This window comes from Antechinus flavipes, chromosome 2 (genome assembly GCF_016432865.1).
Source record: "Antechinus flavipes isolate AdamAnt ecotype Samford, QLD, Australia chromosome 2, AdamAnt_v2, whole genome shotgun sequence".
Taxonomy (NCBI): domain Eukaryota; kingdom Metazoa; phylum Chordata; class Mammalia; order Dasyuromorphia; family Dasyuridae; genus Antechinus; species Antechinus flavipes.
The window spans coordinates 595,446,381-595,467,251 of NC_067399.1; the positions used below are offsets into that span (position 1 = coordinate 595,446,381).

General features: G+C 33.1%; 1 protein-coding gene across 1 annotated transcript in view; it reads left to right on the forward strand.

Moving 5' to 3' along the window:
• ATRNL1 (attractin like 1) overlaps positions 1 to 13,208 on the forward strand; it is a 1,270,304-nt gene extending 1,257,096 nt beyond the window's left edge. The window contains exon 29 of the mRNA XM_051981495.1: positions 8,723 to 13,208. Coding sequence (XP_051837455.1) covers positions 8,723 to 8,847 — 125 coding nt within the window. The 3' untranslated portion in view covers positions 8,848 to 13,208. The remainder of the gene's footprint in view (positions 1 to 8,722) is intronic.
• Positions 13,209 to 20,871: the final 7,663 nt, after the last annotated feature.

Here is a 20,871-nt window from a genome sequence, read left to right on the forward strand (position 1 = left end):
AGATGACAATACTCCCTAAACTAATCTATTTATTTAGTGCTATATCAATCATACTCCCAAGAAACTATTTTAATGACCTAGAAAAAATAACAAAATTCATATGGAAGAACAAAAGGTCCAGAATTTCAAGGGAATTAATGAAAAAAAAAAAATCTAATGAAGGTGGCCTAGCTGTACCTGATCTAAAATTATAGCAGCAGTCACCAAAACCATCTGGTATTGGCTAAGAAATAGATTAGTTGATCAGTGGAATAGTTAAGTTCACAGGACAAAATATTCAATAACTATTGCAATCTAGTGTTTGACAAATCCAAACATCCCAACTTTTGGTATAAGAATTCATTATTTGACAAAAACTGCTGGGAAAACTGGAAATTAGTATGGTAGAAATTAGGCATAGACCCACACTTAACACCGTATACCAAGATAAGATCAAAATGTGTCCATGATTTAGGCATAAAGAATGAAATCATAAATAAATTAGAGGAACATAGGATAGTTTACCTCTCAGACTTGTGGAAGAGGAAGGAATTTGTGACCAAATAAGAACTAGAGATCATTATTGATCACAAAATAGAAAATTTTAATTACATCAAGTTAAAAAGCCTTTGTACAAACAAAATTAATGCAGACAAGATTAGAAGGGAAGCAACAAACTGGGAAAACATTTTTACAGTTAAAGGTTCTGATAAAGACCTTATTTCCAAAATATATAGAGAATTGACTCTAATTTATAAGAAATCAGGCCATTCTCCAATTGATAAATGGTCAAAGGATATGAATAGACAATTTTCAGATGATGAAATTGAAACTATTACCACTCATATGAAAGAGTGTTCCAAATCACTATTGATCAAAGAAATGCAAATTAAGACAACTCTGAGATACCACTACACACCTGTCAGATTGGCTAAGATGACAGGAAAAAATAATGATGAATGTTGGAGGGGATGCGGGAAAACTGGGACACTGATGCATTGTTGGTGGAGTTGTGAATGAATCCAACCATTCTGGAGAGCAATCTGGAATTATGCCCAAAAATTTATCAAACTGTGCAAACCCTTTGATCCAGCAGTGTTACTACTGGGCTTATATCCCAAAGAAATACTAAAGAAGGGAAAGGGACCTGTATGTGCCAAAATGTTTGGGGCAGCCCTTTTTGTAGTGGCTAGAAAGTGGACACTGAATGGATGCCCATCAATTGGAGAATGGGTAAATTGGAGTATATGAATGTTATGGAATATTATTGTTCTGTAAGAAATGACCAGCAGGATGAATACAGAGAGGCTTGGAGAGACTTACATGAACTGATGCTGAGTGAAATGAGCAGAACCAGGAGATTATTATATACTTCAACATCAATACTGTATGAGTATGTATTCTGATGGAAGTCGATATCTTTGACAAAGAGAAGATCTAATTCAGTTCCAATTGATCAGTGATGGACAGAAGCAGCTACACCCAGAGAAGAAACACTGGGAAATGTGTAAACTGTTTGCATTTTTGTTTTTCTTCCCAGGTTATTTTTACCTTCTGAATCCAATTCTTCCTGTGCAAGGAACTGTTCAGTTCTTTCTGCAAACATATATTGTATCTAGGATATACTATAATTTATTTAACATGTATAAGACTGCCTGCCATTTAGGAGAAGGGGTAGAGGGAGGAAAGGGAAAAACCAGAACAGAAGTGAGTACAAGGGATAATGTTGTAAAAAAAAATTACCTATGCATATGTACTGTCAATAAAAAGTTACAATTAAAAAAAATAAAATAAAATTATAAGTCCTGATCTCACCTCTTTATCTTATCATAATCAATCTCTGTCTTTAAGATTATGCTATTCTACATCCTATCTCTGGCATGCTAGTCCCATTTTACCATACTGTATGCTGACAGTCATAGGAACTCACACATTCCCTTTCCTGGGGTGAAATGAGATTGCACAAACTTTCCCAATACAAAGTTCATCACAAAGTCTTCATCTCCCAGAGAAAAGCAAATATCTCTTCATTAATGGGAATGTTTTTAAATGGTATTTTCTTCCCATATTCCTAATCCTTATCCTCCTTTATATCCATCCCATTCTCCTCTAATATCTAGCCACATTTTAAAGAACAATGTATAGGAATTGATGTTCCTTCACTGTTTACCCAAAAACTAAGTAGAGTTATACAATCTGCTATGCTCTCTCCAAACATCTTCTTCCTCATTTGTACTCTCACTGTACTTCATTGTATCCTCACTGTAATCTTACCTCACAAAAAAAGACTTTGATACAAGGATATTAGTATTTGATTTATCATTTCAACTCTTCCATAATTACATTTCCTGATTCTTTAGATTCCTTTTAAAACTTTAGTCCCTTACTAGAACTTTGATAGACTTTAGTGTTTGTTTGTTTTTATCATAGAAATCAGTTTTTTTTTTTCTGTTTAAAAAAAACATAAAAGAACTGATTTTCTTACTTAGTCTTTTCTTGCAAATTGTTCTTATTGACCTTTTTCTATATTTGGTGGTTTGCAATTTCAAGAATTTGCTCATCCCTAGTTTTTCATTTGTCTGTTTTCCAAATATTTTATTTTTTTAATCCACTTATTTTTATTTAGTAATTAGGCTCACATTTGCAGGTTATGTTTGTTTTTAATATATTACTCCATTTTCTCCTCTGATTTCTCATGAATATGAAATAATCCTATCTTAATTTCAATTGTCTTTCTTTCATACTTACTAGGTTTCCTGGTTGCTTGTAAAATCTATTGTTTGCTATTATTGTTAAATTTAATTACTTCATGTCTTGGAAATTATAGCACAAGATTTAAAAAAAAAATTTCCTAATAGGAATCTTGCATTATCTTAATTTATTTTTACCAATATTTTGCTATTTATATTCAGAAGTTCCTGACAGTTTTCTTTTATTATTTCTTGCATTATAATTTTGATTTTTCATATTCTTTTAAAGAGACCTTTGATTCTTCATTTAACTCATCTATGTTTTCAAGATCATTTTCTTTGACCTACAAAGAATTTATTTAATCATTATTGCCCTTTAATTCTCTTCTGAAAAATATGTCCATCACTGTAGTATTTTGGTGTCCTAAATATATTATTGTATCTCTTAAACAGATTCTTTCTTTGGGAGATTCTCTATCATATATTCCATTTTTCCTTCTTTGCTATTTTTTTAGCTTTGCATTGAGAACTTTGGTGTCAATCCTAAATATTATTCCAATTTTTTCTTTAAGAGTTTTATTTCTCTTATGAATCGTTTGTCTCATGGTCTTTGGGAAGTACATGTTTTTGATAATAAGATAAAATTGCTTTGTTTTCCTTTATAATATAATGTATTTGACATGCTTTAGTTTCTTGCAGAACTTTTATTCATTTTTTCTTTATGCTTTTAAAATCTGTTCTGTGATTGATATGCTTTTGTGTTAAATTTTTATTCAAGTTTTTTCCCTTGATTTTTTTAGCTTCTCTCTTGTATTCCCCTTTCATTTATCTTTATTAATCATCCTCATCCTCTTGTTCTTCTCTCTTGAATTGTACAGATACTTGAGTCTGGGCTGCTGGATGATTTCAGCTTTCTTCTACTAGGTTACCTGCATCTAAACCTGAGACCTATTCCTCTGTTGAATATCTTCTGAGGGGAGAGGACTGGTCTCAACTGAGTTTCTGTTCCCCTTTCAATGGGAACCCTAAACTTTATTTCTATCTAACCTATATCTTTGAATTCATTGAATAATGTGCATTTTCTTCTCTTTCCCAAGATTTCTATCCATTTCCCTTCTTTCCTTCCTTATTGTTGCTCAGTAGAATAAGTATTTGTCACTTTCTGTATATTAGCTGGGAGGAGGTAGCATTCAAACAGTCTTTGCTATTGAGGGTTTCCTGTCACTTAAACCTGAGTCATAACCTGTGAGTTCTCTTGCAGCAAATATATGGAGTTAAGTCTATAATTGTAAAGCATAATTTTGCTTCTCCAGTCAATGACTTTAAAAGTAATGATAGTAGCACCTACCCTGAAGTCAGAAGGACCTGAGTTCAAATGTGGCCTCAGACACGTAACATTTGATAGCTGTGAAACCCTGGGCAAGTCACTTAATCCCAAATGCCTCAGAAAAAAAAAAAAGTAAGGATTGTTATTGCATGGAAAAAGTTACTTGAAAAACTGACCGAGATATTCAGTGTCACACAATTCAGAGGGCTGTATTTGCCTTGTTGATTCAGGCTGAGTATAGTAAAAATGTTTCATGAGGTCACAGGATAAAATGAAAAAAACAGAGAGATTATCTGGTCCAAACCTTTTAGTTTTACAAAGAGACTCAGGCTCAAATAGGTGATATCATGTTCTAATGACCACATGGGTAGTAAGTAGTGAAAAGAAGAGAAAGAAGAGGAGGAAGAAAAGTACAAGAAAAGAAGAGGAAGAATAAAGAAGTAGAAGGAAGAAGGGAAAAGGAAGAAGGAAGAGTAAGAGAAAGAGGAGAACAAGAAGAACATGAACAAGGAAGGGAGGAGGAGGGAAAAGGGGAGAGAAAGGAGAAGGAGGAGGGAGGAAGAAGAAACCTGCTACTATATCCTGGTGTTTATTATAGATTTAACATTTTGGGAACCAAATTCTCCCTATAACAAAATGGTGTCTGATTGCAAATTAATTACATTTGGAATTTGTATGCATTAATTTAATCTTAAAAGTTCTAGTTAGTTAATTATTAGTATTAAACTATATTAATAATTAACATAAAATATAATAATAATTAGCAGTCTTCATTTAATTCATTCATATCACAAATTTTTAAATTTTAATTGAGTGCTAAGTACTCTGTTAGTTGATAGAAGGAAGAAAATATAAGGTGTGTTCTCTTCCCTCATGAAACCTAAAAAACAAAATTATTTGTACATTAGTGTATAGCTGAGAGAAACAAACAAATGCTATGTGAAGTGAGAAGGGAAAGGGCATATCAGTGATTATCATCTCTGTTTTCCCCTTCCTTAAGATCCTTCTCGTTTGTCTTTAAACAAATATGGATCTATTTTAAATGAATCTTTATATGATCTTGCTGTTCCCTCAAGTAATAGTTTATGTATCTTCCTTTTTTACTACCAAACTTTTCAAACATATCTATACACTATGCCTATTCTGTTATCATTCCATTTTCTTCTTAATCACCATGATTTCTGTTCAAATGAATCTCTCAAATAGTCAGTTTTCTTTTATTAGATTCAGTAGATGGGAGCTGAGTCCACCACACTTAGAGTCATGTAGCTGTGGACAGGTCACAACTTTCCTATGTCTGTTTATGCATTTGAGCAAGAGATTACTATATGTGTATCTTCCCATCAAAATTGCTTTTAGGAAAACTTTTTTAATGTGAAAAATTATATTGCTAGGTTAGAGAGTAATCTTATAATTTCATTGATATAGGGAATTTCAAAGACAAAGAAACTCTGCCAATATAAATCAATACTTTTTTTTTGGCAATTTAGTTTCAGAAACTTATCTAGAAAACTGAGATGAAGTGAGTGACTTACTTATCACACAGCCTTGTTTGTTGTGTCAGGGACAGAAGTAGAATCCAGGTCTCCCTGGCTATGAATATTGACATATATCCTATTTACTCTTACTCCATCAATACAAGGTACATATCTAAGCACTCTAATTTCTGGTAAATTCAACAGCTTTTCTTGGGTCTAATCTTCTATACAGTCTTTAACATTGTTGATACCTTCTGTAATTTCTGTGACTCTACTCTATCTTAGTTTACTTCCTGTTTTGCCAACTTCCCTAATTCCTTTGCCATCACATTTTTATGATATCCCAGTGTTCTATCCTCAGCAGGCAATATTTGATAGCATAACTAGAAAAAGAACCTGTCAAAAATCAATAAGAGCCTCACCAATTTTTGAATCTTACATGAGACCATGATATTTGGAGGGACAGGGATGGGGTGAGGGGGGAGAAGTAAAATTTATTTCTAAGAGCACTGAGTCATGTGATATACCTGAAAAGATGAAAAAAAAAAAAAAAAGAAAGAAAGCAAGAAAGCAAGAAAGCAAGAAAGCAAGAAAGCAAGAAAGCAAGAAAGCAAGAAAGAAAGAAAGAAAGAAAGAAAGAAAGAAAGAAAGGAAAGAAAAGAAAAGAAAAGGAAGAATTACTTTCAAGTCCAACAACCTGACTTGGTGTTAACTGAAAACTATTTGCTTTTGATACTTGAGTAGATCTAAAACCTTATCAATGAAGAGGATTCCTTCAGCTTGAAGATCAGAACCCCTCCCTTGAAGACCATTGGCAAAATTAAAGTAGCTCATCAGATTTCACTGACTCAGAAAGAAAGGAGCCCAGCCTTTTGTTTCAGTGGACAGTTATTCAGGGAATTTTGTTTCTTCCAAGAATCTCAGAGGTCACAAAGACAATCAACCTATTAAGATCAGTTGTGGGATGTAAGAAATGTATTAGTTTAGAGATTATATATTCAAGTTGGGAAATTTATTTTTTTACCATCTTAATTTTTCCAATCAAATGAAGGGAACAGATTCTTTTTATCTCAGTTTCTTTACAAATAGATATAAATGTGTATGTATACGCATGTGTTATATATGCACATATATGTATATATATACATTTGTGTATATATTTGCATATATATATATATACACACACACACATACATAAATGTGTGCGTATATATCTTTACACTACTCTCATTTCTAAATACATTTTTTCCTGAACCCCTCCCCAGAGAGCTATCATTTAATGAAAAACAAAAATTAAAGAGAGAAAACACTAGTTCAGCAAAACCGACCAACACATTAACTAGACCTATGAGCAAGTGCAATTTCATTTTTTGTTAATGATTTTTTTAAGAAACAAATATTCTCATGAATGTATCCCTTTTTCCCTCCCATTAAATATTTTTTAAAAAATCAAATTACCTCAATACATATCTCTTTAGTTTCACAAATTCCAAAATGTATGCATCATTTTTCAAGTCTATCACCTCACTCTCAAGAGATGAAAAATGGCTAGAGCATTGTTCCCAAAGTCAAGATCTGAGTTCAAACCCAGTTGCAGACACTTTGATTAGCTGTATGATTTTGAGGAAGTCACTTTGTTTCGGTAAAAGAGGGATAATAATAGCACTGATTTCCCAGGATTGTTGTGAGAATAAAAATGATAATATTTATAAAGTACTTTGCAAAGTGCCACAAAAGTGTTGGCTATTGTTAATTCTTCTGGGCTCTTGGTTTTACAGTGATCAGAATTCAAAGTTGTTCTTCTCCATAAAGTTGTCTATGTTGAATAAATTGTTCTAGTTTTGCTCACTTTGCTCTGTATTAGTTCATAAAGCTCTTCACCGTTTCCTCAGAAATTCTCCATTTCATAATTTTTGTGGCAAAATAATATTCCATTTTATTCATATACTTCATTTTGTTTAGCCATTTCTCAATAGAAGACCAGTCCCTAAGTCTCCAATTTTTGCCTGTTACTGAAAAGAGAAGCTATAAATAATTTTGTACATACATGTCCTTTTCCTCTTTATTTTTCTTGGTTGTACAAGTCTCCTATTGATATAGCTGGATCAAAACGTTTGTATATTTTAATAAGTTTCAAAAAACATTTCCAAACTGCTTCCAGAACGTCTAAAACTACCAACAATCTAATACTATATGTATGTTTTCATAGCCCACTCAGGAGTTATCATTTTCCTCATTTGTCATCTCTACTAGTATGATAAATGTGAGATGAAATCTTGTTACTTTAATTTTCATTTCTCTAATTATTATTTAGAGCATTTTTCACATTTTGTTTTTTGTATGATTTTCTTCTGATTATTAATATGCTTTGACGACTTATCTATTAGAAAATGACAGTTCTTTATATATATATTGAATATGAAATCTGTATCAGAGAAACTTATTGCAAAGATTTCCCCCCCTCACCACCCAATTTATTGTGAATTGTGAATTAAAATTCTCTGGCCACTATTCCTTAATATGTATATACAGTGTCCCCTTACTTAGAATGTGAGATCCTTGAGAATAAGGTCTCATTTATGTACAAAGGATCATTTTGGCAAAGATTTTTTTTTGGTATCTTGAATACTTTTCTTATGCTAGAGAACACATCTAGACAAAAACTTTTTCTTTGCATAATATGGCTCATAAGTGCTTTCCTTCCTGCAAAATATCATCACTTGAATACCCACAACATTAACTCATTTTCAGGTATTAAAAAAATTGGGTAAGTCCACTGGAACAACTGAATGTGATGTTTTGTGAGACCCTGAATATAAATATTTAAAAGGATTTTGTTTTTTTTTCCTGAGGTAAGTGGGGTTAAGTAACTTGCACAGGGTCACATGGCTAAGAAGTGTTAAATGTCTGAGGCTGAATTTGAACTCAGGTCTTCCTGACTTCAGGGCTGGCACTCTATCCACTGCTCCATCTAGTTGCCCCCTAAAAGCATTTTTGAAAGATGGTTGTTCCTTTCCTCATATTAATAATATTGCCTTTTCTTTTTAAATGGCCAGGTTACTTTGGAATTGACTTGCTAGAGAAGCATTTTGGATAATACAAAAAAAAGTATTTAATAGCTTTAATCTTTACAATGAAATTCATATGACAGATGACCTACAGGAAAAGGAAAAAAAATTAAACAAAATTGTATCTCCTTTAGTGTAATATGACTAGATATTAAGATCTTTTCTTGGTTTCTTTTCTAGGTCTTGCAATTGCGAGTGCTCTCATAGACATTTCACAGCAGAAGCCAGCAGATAGTAAAGATAAATCTTCAGGAGTCCGAAATCGAAAGCATCACCTTTCTACACGTCAAGGAACTTGTGTCTGAGGTCCAGAAACTGCGCTTGTATAGTCTGTATTATTGTTCTTTTCAAATGGCTTCCATTGCAAGCTATCCCACAGCCTCAGTTTTAATGGAGGCAAAAATCACTGATCACAAGTTCCAAGCCCTGGTCTTTCATATGTGCAGTCAGCTGCACTCCAAACCAGAACATCTTGTGGGCCCAAACACGGACATGAAATAATCTTTTATAAGAGCAACAGAATTGAAGTTCACAAACAGCGTCCATTTTTACAATAACCTTAAGCATATCAGAGATACACTTGCATCAATCATGAAAAAAAGCTCTATGTAGATTACTCCCTAACAAGGATAGAGGATAAGTATCATTCTTTGGGGAGGGAGGGGAAGGGAATTGTTATAAAACTGAAACAAAAAATTGTTTTTGAATCCTGGATGGTCAAAATTATATCATTTTCTTCATAAAAGTGAATTTAGACTAATCAAACATAATCAGCAATTGAACCCATTGCTATGGATTTAGATATTGTTTTATCTCACTGTCAATGTGAGAGCAAATCACTAAGTCAGTAGAATGTAGATATTACATTAAACTCTTTTATAGGACCATATTATGTCAGAAAACAGTCTGGAAACAGGAAGATTATTTATCCAACTGGAAAGCAGACTCAGCTGAGCCAGGTTTGGTGGAGATCGTATGCCCTTCCATAAGAGGCTTATTAGAATTCTGAGTGAAGAGAACATTCCTGCCTTCCATGCCAACTGACTAACTCATTATCAGAGCTGATAGAGCATGGAAAAGCCTGTCCAGCAATCAATTTCTCCCTTCTTTCCAAAAACAGCCTCCAATATTTCAAACCTAAAGAGAGTATAAATTGTTATTTTACAAGTATATAAGCTTCTGTTCCAGTATGGAAATATTTTAATTGCCTAAGAATCATTGCCTCACACCAAAAATGACCTACCTGCAGTTTTGCCAAAACTATAATCTTTATTTGGTGTTCCTCTCCTGGTTACTGAATTTTATTTTGTCTGTACTTTCCACAAATGTAATTATATTTTAAAGTTGACACTTCCCAATTTACAGTGTGACCTCAGCTTCACAATCAAACTGTTTCGCTTAGAAAATGATTCAAGAAGAACATTTGGTCGCCAATGCCAACAGCATTCTTACCTCTAAACATGAGACCAAGATACTGATGGGCCTCCATGACCAGAGTATTGACCTAGAGCTAACAACTCCTTAAGGAGCCACGCTTACTGTATTCTCAAGGACTGAAACATCTGAAGCAAGATGAAAAGAAAAAGGATTTTACACTACACAAGTTGAACTGGATCTTATTCTTGTGGCTGATAGCAGTTGATTCAAGCTAAGTACTTTTCCTAGAGCTTGATTGGAATTGCAATTTCTTAACTAAATGTGAAGAACAGCAGCAGAGGGGTCCAACCCTCTTATAAATGACAATTTTACTAAAGAAGAAAAGATTTTAAATTATAACTGATGTTCAATACTTGATCTGTATTTTCCATTTTCTTTTAATTTCAGGGAGGTAATGACATTTTGCTGTTTCCAATTGACTGCATAGTTACTTGCATGCCATGGTGGTACACTAGCAGAATAAGACCCTCTTATGAATTTCTGTATTTATTTCATGCCATTTATGACATAGAAATTTGGCTTAATTTTTATGAGGACTGAATGTATAAATATATCAGAAATGATCATATAATACATAATTACATCTTACACAGGACTGTTAGATTGTATCTAACCATGACTCACTGTTTTTATAATTAAGCATTTATGGATTGTGAATAATATGTATCCCTTATGTTGGCATGACAGTTCAAATATTTTTCATGCATCAAAATAAGATTCATCCTTAGAATAATTCCATCAATATCTTGTGATTTTTTAATGATTATTTTGAACTCCTTCCATTATTCCACACCATAGAAAAAGGCCATCTAGACTTATTTTTTAAACTTTTGCTGGAAACAATCATTTATGTTACTATCTTAGAAACATGTAAACATTTTTTTTTTTGATGTTTTAAATGAAGATTTGCTCAAGGAAAAGATAAATGGACATAACCAATGATGACAAAAATAATCATTTAAAAATTGAACTATTTCACTGCACTGTTTGTTTCATTCTGTTTAATAGCAAAGATACAGTTTTGTAGATTTCAGAGGAGATCTAACCTAACTGTATGTGTTAGGAGATGGTAAGATCATGGCATTCCCTTGAGAGAAAGATATTCTCATCTACCTGAAATCCAACTTGGTTCACATAACTTGAAAATGTGAACTTTTCAAGATTATAATTTATATGACAATGGTTAAGACTGACAAGCATCAGATATTTTAATAGGTTGATTAAAGCCATACTGCATATCTTATATTGTGATCACAATGATACTTTTATTATGCAACATTCTCATAACATGTCAAAGAGTTCTCTAATAACAAAACTCTGCATCCTCAGTTATATGCATTTGAAAAGACTCTAAGCATGACTGGTAGCTCTCTGTCTCTGGCATGAGTGTTTTGCTTGTTTATCAGACCCAATGCTAGGCTACTGAAAATATGCAATTGATAGGGACAAAATTTAACAGCCTTAAATTATTCTAAGCGGCACATGCCCTAGATAGTTGTAAATCATATTAGTATTGCTCTAGTTTGTAGGTTTTTGTGATTTTCAGATGTCTAAAAATATCAATTATTTAAATACAATAAAATAGTCAAAATTAACCTGGAAGAACTATTTGAGAACAATCTAAGAATTCTTGTATATGGGATAAATGTGCCTCCAGATAGATTAGCTAGGTTTTAAAATAACCAGGACTTTTAAAGTTGGCTTAAATCAAAACCTAGTTCTATAACCACTGAGTGATGTTCAGATACTTGTTCACCCATTTCCTGCAACATGTATTCTAAATTAATGCATTGATTTCTTGTCAAAAGTTATTTTTCCTTGATAGGAAAATCAGGAACTATTTGCATATAAATATTGTAAGAGGAACCTTTTTGTTAAGGTTAAACTTCATCCAAAATATCATAGATCACCTCTGAGATCTAGAAATTTCTAATGATGGCCACTAATGACTGGTTCAACAGTGACTAGGGTTATATTTCTAAATCAGCCAATTCCAAACCATTTATTCCATCATGATTTTGCTGAATTCATACTTAAACTTCTGTTAAAGTTACTTTTCATTACAGACTAGAAGGTACAAGAAAATGCAAACCTCTTATAATTTGTAATAATTTGTTTTGAATGCTGCAACATGTATTCTATCTACCTTGTAGACATATATGCAGATCTCTAATCTGTTCAAATGAATTGCTTCTCTCTTACCTCCTTCATTTTTATAAATTTCAAAGGTCGTTTTCATTAGGGTAAAGATGGATTTTTCTACAGTATTACAAGAACTCTCCTTTAATAATAGTCTTTATCATACGCCTTCATTTCTAAGGAACATAAGTAGGGCAGCTGTTTTTATGGCATTGTTTTCATTAAACTAGATATTTTGCATATGTCATAACTTTTCATTGATAACACATTTAAAATCAGTGCAAAAGGATATTGTAATTTCTTTACACAGAAATGTGCAGGGATCAAAACTAAAAATGCTCTAACATACTATAAAACTAAATTTTTGACATACAATTAGTTATAAAAGGGCTTTAAAGATTTTCTTTTTTGAAATTTAAGTGTTGCATCTTTCCACTTCAGTTATAGTGAAGGCCACATTTCTCTTGGTTTCTTCTTCCTTATTATAAAAATGGTGCAATAATTAAGACTCTCCTATAATATAAAACTTAGTTAATGATATTTGTACAAATGGATTTCCTTACCTGTGAAAGAAGAGAAATCTCCATGACTGTCCTTATTCATCCTTTCTTTCAGATTCACTCAGTGGTGGACTGAGCATAATCATCATCAGGATCATTCATAAATGAAAATAGGGGCATAATTTGAGAGAGGACAAATGCCCAATACTCCAGTCCTGGTTACAGAAAGAGAGATTAGCTATAAATATAAATTTCTCTGCCTACAGTGTTGCATGGATTCTTTAAATTAATTGCTCTTAATTAATACTAAAGTCAAGTACTTGTCAAATTCCTCTGAGTCTAGCACAGTCAGGAGCTGTAGAATTTTCTAAAAACTGACATATTCTATTATTTAATTTCAGAGTCAATCATGAAATCACCACCACCTGTGCAAGGTTTTTTTGTTTGGGATTTTTTTTTTTTTGATAGTGGTATTCTATCTGACCTTTATATAATACCCCACAGGAAGCAGCTGGTCACTTTCTTCTCGCTATGGTTCTTTTTTACCCATGTCGGGGGATTGAGGGGAAATCACACACTCCAACCTTCTAATAATTATTCCTAGCATTTATGTAGTGATTTAAAGTTTGCAATATATATATGTGTGTATGTGTGTGTGTATACATATATACATGTTAATGTGTATATATATATGTGTATGTATATATATATATACATATATATATATATATAAATTCACACATACATATATAGTCATTTAATCTTTATAACAGTCCTATAAGATAGATGCTCCAAGTCTTTCTGGCTCCAAGTCCAGCAATTTTTTATCTTCAGAACTGAGACGTATACGTGGCAGCCTAACAGATATATTCCCGTCTATTTTGCTTTCTTTTACATCCTTCATTCCATTTCATTTTTTTAATCTCATCTGTAAAATATGTGCATTGAGCTAGAAGACATTTAAGGTCCTTTCCACATCTAAATCTGTCATTCTTTCTCACTGGAGGTCTTCAGATGATAGGTGACTGACTATTTGTTGGGCATCCAGAGATTATTCTTATTCCTATGGATTAAACAGCCTCTGGGGGCACATTGTGAACATCAGATTCTGTTGATGATAGTATGAGGTAGGATAGATTAAGAGTCATTTGGATGAAGGGTATCCTTTAGGAAAGGACACTTATTAGATAGCTCAAGAGCTGAAAAGGCCTGGTGCCAAATTAGTTTGAGATCATTAAAGTTTCTTCTGTAACTGTGCTTGGAAAAGAAGAAGCCATTTTCTGTCATTTCATTGGGTCTAATCAAGCATAGCAATCAAAGTGTGATAGTGGTTAAGTAGGTCCTAGCTTTATTGAAGTAAGTTCATAGAGATATTCACACTAAATAGAAATATCTACAATAAAGACATTTACATTACTTAAAACTATTTTAACTCTAAAAATTATCAACTTTTCTTACTCACACTCCCTGTAGGGCAAACTTTTTTCACAGAAACTACCTCCTGTTGGTGGATAAAATGAAGCTCAGATTGTGAGGAATGAGGCACTTTGTTTTTGCCCCCATTTCTAGAGTTGATCCAAAAAGAGAAATGTTGGCTTCAATTTTGTAAGATTGATTCCCTGGTATTCTTCATCAAGCCAAAAAACCAACAAAGCACCTCATCTACAATACTTACTACATCAGAATGTCTGTACCTTCCCATTATAGTTTGTTTTGGTTTGGTTTTTAACTATTATTGTTTATAGCAATAACAGCCATTTTACTCAGGCAGAACTATTTAAATACAATAACTGGCTTTAAAAAAAAGTTAAAATGGCTGTGTGCATGATTAATTGATATAAAGCCCCTTCACCTGTATGCATGAGTAATGTCTGGGATATATCTTTAAGAAATTAATGGATGATTTCATGTAACATCTTTATACTTGCATGACCCTTTTTGCACAAGGATGTCTCAAGATGCATAAGTGTGTTTGCTCCGTGATCTATAAGTATTGAAAGTTCCATATTATCTAGTATCAGGGACAGGACCTGCTGTCAGGAGAAACTCAAGTTTTAATATCAACTCATATGCCAGATCATTTTTTTCAACTTTGGGCAAGTTATCTAATCTCTCCTTTCTTCAGGTCCTTAATCAAGAAAATGGGATTAAAATGCCAACCTACCTCACTTATATGTTGTGACAGTTGGTAGTGTTTGTTCAAAAGGAAAAAGGAAAATGTGATTATAGGTTTTTCTACTTTTACTATCAGTATGTCTGGATTTGGATTCAGTAAATTCCTTATAAGAATAAGTCCCAGAATTCTAAGGAGAGTGTTTTATCCATCATAGCACATATTTATATGCCAAAACTCCATTTTTAATTAAGCTGAAATTAATACCATTGGTATAATTTTTCAAATATTTTCCATCTATGTTTTCCCCCTCCCTTAATATTTTTCAGGTTTATGGATTTCCAGGATTTTAAATAAGGCTTGATATTAAATACTAAGCCATTAGTTTAAGCCTTTTCTATTGTTAAATCGCTCTCTTGACCTTGTTCTTCTCTTAGTCAAGTTCAATAGTGGATCTTTGAGAGTGTCAAAAGAGTCTATCCAAGGGACACACCAGTGCTTTTAAAAAAGCAAACATAAAATATTTCATAGATCCTCTTCCCTTTGTGCTTCCTATAACAATGCTTGTTGGCAGCAATGATTTTTTTTTTTTCCTGAGGAGATCGGTGTGTTTGAAATACGATGGCACTTTAAAGTGAAGGCCAGCTGGAAGGACACCAATAAAAATACTAACTCGGCTTAAAACAATTTGATTTCAACTCCAAAATGAAATATCTACAGTATACATATATAATGACAGGCAGGATGCTTATCAAGACTATTCCCTAATGAAAATCACAACACTAGATTCATTTGAAGCTGTCTCTCTCTCCTGTGAGGGAAAAAAAAATACCATATTTTCCCCCAAACCCTCACACAAAGGCTAACCATTTATCTCAGTAAAGAAAACCATCACTCAGTGACTGCTTTGATTCAACAGTTCTCTAAAATTATCATTATTTTCATTCTAAAAAATCCATTTTGACTTTTCCATAGGAAAATAATACATTCTTCATTGGCTATTTAAAGGACGAATTATTTTCTCTTGAAGGACAAGAGAGTATTGATTAAAAACAAAAATTTCCTTGTATTGTTTTCCAATTTAAGCTGATTCAACAAAGCATTTATGTATCCACTGTATGACAGACTCAATTCTGGGGCCTAGGAGATATAAAGACAAATCTGAAAATGATTCATTCCTTCAAGGTGCTTATACTCTATCTTCTGATGGTTCCATTTATAAAGAGTCACACAACTCATAAAAAATTGTTTCCATAGATCAGATCTTCTTGGTAAGAGAAAAGAGTCAATTACTTAGTAGCATGACTGCCTTTTCTAATATCTAGAGAATGGATTTGCTATTAGCTTTCAACTTAACCAATTTAAAAATGTTTTATACCATTAGTTTTTCTAGAAAGCCTGGGGACATTGCCTGAGGCAACATCTATGGAATAGAAAATAATTTTGTTTTATTTTAAAATATAGGATCCAGGAGTTTATAGGTCTATGAAATTTAATGTGCATTTCAGATTCTCCTCCCCCAAATCCCTATTTTTGTGTATTCTATAATCTTAACCTTATTATTTCTCCACATTGCATTAATAGATTTTAAAATTGCTATTACTTTGATTTCTTCTTTGATCAAACTAATTCTATTACAAAACTTAATAGCTAATAAGGTTTGGTCTAAAGATTTTGTCACAACATATTTCCATTTTTTTTTTTCAAAGAAAGATCAAGCACTTTAATGTTTTTTTTTTTTAATTTTTATTTTTAGTTCTGAATTCTCTTCTTCCCTCGAGGCTCTCACTTTGAGAAGACAAAAAATATCATACCCATTATAGATATTAAGTTACATAAAACATGTTCCATATTAATCATTTTGCAGAGAATGCAAGAAAAATAAAATATGTGGATATCCTTTTTCATCATGAATCCTTTGGAATTGTTGATGATCATCATTAGAGAGTAGCTAATTCTTTCACAGTTGATTGTTGTTATAATATTGTTTTTACTGTGTACATCATTCTCCTAATTCTGTTCAATTCATTTTGAATTAGCTCATATAAGTTTTTGTGTTTTTCTGAAACCATTCTCTTCATCATTTCTTTATTTTTTATTTTATTTTATTTCATTTTTTGGCTGAAGCAATTGAGGTTAAGTGACTTGCCCAGGGTCATAGAATCAGAAAGTGTGAAGTGACTGAGGCCAAATTTGAACTCAGGTCCTCCTGATTTCAGGGCTGGTGCTCTATTCATTACACCAAATAGTTGCCCCTCTTTGTCATTTCCTACAGCTCAGTGATATTCCATAACACTCATATACCACGATCTGTTTCGCCACTCTACAACTGGTGGGCATATTGTATTTTTAATTCTTTGCCACCATAAAAAGAGTAGCTATAAATATTTTTGTCTATGTGAGTTCTTTCTAATTTCCTAAGAATTTCCTAATTCTTTGATTTCTTTGGGGCACAGACCTAGCAGCAGTATTGCTGGGTCAAAAAATAGCATGCATAATTTTATTGCCCTTTGGGCATAATTCCTCCAGAATGGTTGGACCAATACACAGTTCTACCCATAGTGCATTAGTGTACTAACTTTTCCATATCCCCTCCAACATCTGCCATTTTATGTTTCTGTTTTCTTATATAAATTAATAGTTATGAGCTGTTTTAATGTGCATCACTCTAATTATTAGTAATTTAGAGCATTTTTCATATGACTCTAGATAGCTTTGATTATTTCTGAAAAACTACTTGTTCATCTTTTAATCAGTTATTATTTGGAGAATGGCTCTTTTTATAAATTTTTATAAATTTAGCCCAATTCCCTCAAATTTCAGAAATTAGACCTTTATCAGAGAACCTGCTGTATTTAAAAAAAAAAAAAATCCCACTTCCCTGTTTTCCTTCTATTTTTGGCTGTATTCATTATATTTTCTTAAAATCATGAGTTTTTCTTATTTCATCTTAGGGTGAGTATTGCTAACCATTGACCTTTGTGGCTCATAAAAAGTCAAAGACAGCTCTTCCTCCTTCACAGTTTGAAATTTTCCTCCAAAATATTGATATGTTAATCTAACTAGATAGTGAATATAGAACATGTTTCCTGGAATTGGAAAGAAAGTTTAATTTCCCAAATAAAGACCTGATGGTGTAATAAAATATAGAGTTAAAGCTTAAGATAGTTATTTAAATCTCTAATAACAATAATCTAGTGAGTTTTTCTTTCCTTATTTTATAAAAACCATGTAGAAAACTATATGTCTATTTGGAGAAGGATCTAATTGTTTTTATCTTTTCCCTAATAAAACTTCAATCTAATAATTAAAATATGGAACTGCAGATAAAACATGAAAGTTTTCTTCCCTTTCTTCCACCAATCTATTATGAAACCTTTGGCCTATTGACATATCAGTTTCCCCATTTGTCCAAAGTGGTTAGGCTAATAATGCTCATCTACCCACTCGAAGGGATTGTGAGAATTCATTATTTTCCTTAGTTTTCAGATACTCTAATGCAAAGTGTCATAAAAGGGCAGAGTTTTATTGTCATTAGTCCTTTTCCTAGTGCTACCTATGAATGGAGTTTGATAAATGTTTTTAAATTATGACTTTGCCCAAGAGAAGATCATCTCCCTGACTGACATCCCCATGGATTACAGAACTTTAATGAGGTCATTGCTCAAAGGCCTTCCAGCTAATTTATGATGCTCTTCCATATACTTTATGCAACCTGAAAATTGCACACCACTAGACACATGCACTTGACATGTGTTGGAGTTTAAGAAAAACTTTACCCTGATACTGCCTAAATGAATGGGTTATCAAAGTGAAGTTGTTCTTTCTTTCATAAAGTGCTTCCTGGACCATCTTCAAGGAGGGGGAGGATTTCTTATAAATATGAGGATCACACTGCACTGACCTTGGTACCTGAGTTGTAATGAGATAATAAGGATTTTAAAAAATTGTTTCTGAAGCAAGGAATGGTTGAGCTGTGACCTCATACTTTGTAGTTTTCCTTTTGAGCTGGTTTTTGTGGAGTTTTGTTGCTATTTGGTGCTTTATTGTAGTACTTTCTTCTTTTTTTTCTTTTGTCTCTGTTACACTTCAAACTGTAAAGTTGCTCTGTCTGTCCACAGGTATCTGACATCTTGTCAAGTGATTCTGAGGCGGAAATATTTTACGCAAAGTACTTAAATTTGTATCAATAAAGAACAGCGTGTTCCTTATTCTCAGTCAATATTGGCATGTGTAAAAACCCTTTTAAAGCTCACATCAACGTAATAAACTGACTCCTCTCTCTCTCCTTTCCAGTTAGTCATTACCTGGATATTTTTCTTTTCGATAAGCAATCCACAATGTGTTTACTGAGGCTTGCATTGATATTCCCCCTTGGCTCTGGGGGCTCTTGCTTACTTCAAGCGGCTCCATGGTGTGTACCCACAGTGCAGTGTGCTGCAGAGCAGGCTCCCAAGCCCCTCTGGAATCCAGCATTATTTGTTCTCTCACTGTTCTAAAGGTAATTAAGGAGCATTGCATGTTTCTCAATTAATGATTCTTCATTCAACAGGGGATCTTTGATGCTAATTTGTTTTAATCAGAACCGAGGCTGCTCGAAAGCTCTAAACAATTCAGTGAAGAGGAACTCAGAATTTTTAATCAAGTGGAAGAGATCTAAATGCTGCAAGGGACACATCCATCATAAGCTTTCACTTCCTGTTCATTTAACTTTGTGCTTTCAGATTGCATGAAACAATGTGTTAATCATCGAAGAAAGTTGACTGAAATTAACCCAATAATTCTGTCATTGGGAATGTTGAAAATATATTCCAAAAACAACCATGCACAATAACAAAAATCCGTTCAGGGTTTTTCTAAACAACAATTTGTTCATTGAAAAATGAACAAACAAAAATGGCAGCAATCAAATAGTAGAGGAAGAGTTGACTAAATCCTGGTGCATAAATGTAAATGAAGAATGAGAAGTACAATGAAATCAGAAAAGGCAAAAAATTACCAGAAAAATAAAAGTACACCTTAACTATATGTAAGAGCAAAACCGAATGGGGACAAATTAACAACACTGTTGTAGATAAAGTGGGGGTAACATTTTATGTTTTGAAAATCATTTATTTAACTGTAAATAATTGCAAAGTTGGTTTAATTAGCTGTATTGATGTTTAATATTGTTTATAATAAATCACTTAAAAACATAATTGAGATTAAATGATTCAATCCTTTTTACTTGTGTGTCTTCATATTTTTGTGAAAAGTATGGCAAGAACAAATGGAAGAACTAGAGTCAAACTAGTCGTTTTACCACCCACCTTGGTTACATTAGCACTCAATAGATGGCACATGGAAGTCATTAAACCTCCTATTGCTTTTTGCTGGGCTCTACGAAGAACAGAGAAGCTTCCTTTCCTCCCAATCTCTAGTTTGATCTTAGCTTTCCGCACAGGCACTGCCACAAGCCACTTTCGTTCCATGGACCCTGCTAGGGTGATGATGAGTTTAATCTTTCCAACACTTCCAAGTTCACAAAGTCAAGAAGAGAAGGAGACAGAGGTCTTCCTCCTGGAATTCCTCTTGGGGCAATGGCTGGGCACCTCTCTCCCACTAGGTGAGCCTTATATGCTAAATAAGTTCTGAATAGTTTGCTATTTTATCCCAAACTCAGAGAAGTTTCTTCAGCCAATTCCAAGACATTTTATGTTTCATGTTGTGATGCTATGTGAAGCAGCTTGGATTGTACCAAACTAGAAAGCAAGATGCCTGGATTCTCTTGTCCCAACTCTGTTACTAGCCAGTTATGTTACCCAAATGAATCATTTCAATTCTCTGGTCTACATTTTCTCCTCAGTAAAATGAGAAGATTGAGTTCCATGACCTCCAAAAGTTTATGTTTTCATGAATCACTGTGGAAAGATACAGGATGAGGAGAGAAAGGAATGTGAATTACTTCCTCCTCTTTGAGTTATTTAAAATGTAATACAACCAGGAAGTTTCAAGAAATGCTTATCTGCTTGAGAAACCTAATTGGTTAAATCCCTGTAGGTATACTGTGAAGAAATGATTGGGGGAAAGGGAATTTAAAACATTAAGAAAGTAAGAATGAGTCAGCTTTGGGTTGAATCAAGGATAGCAAATGAGAACAT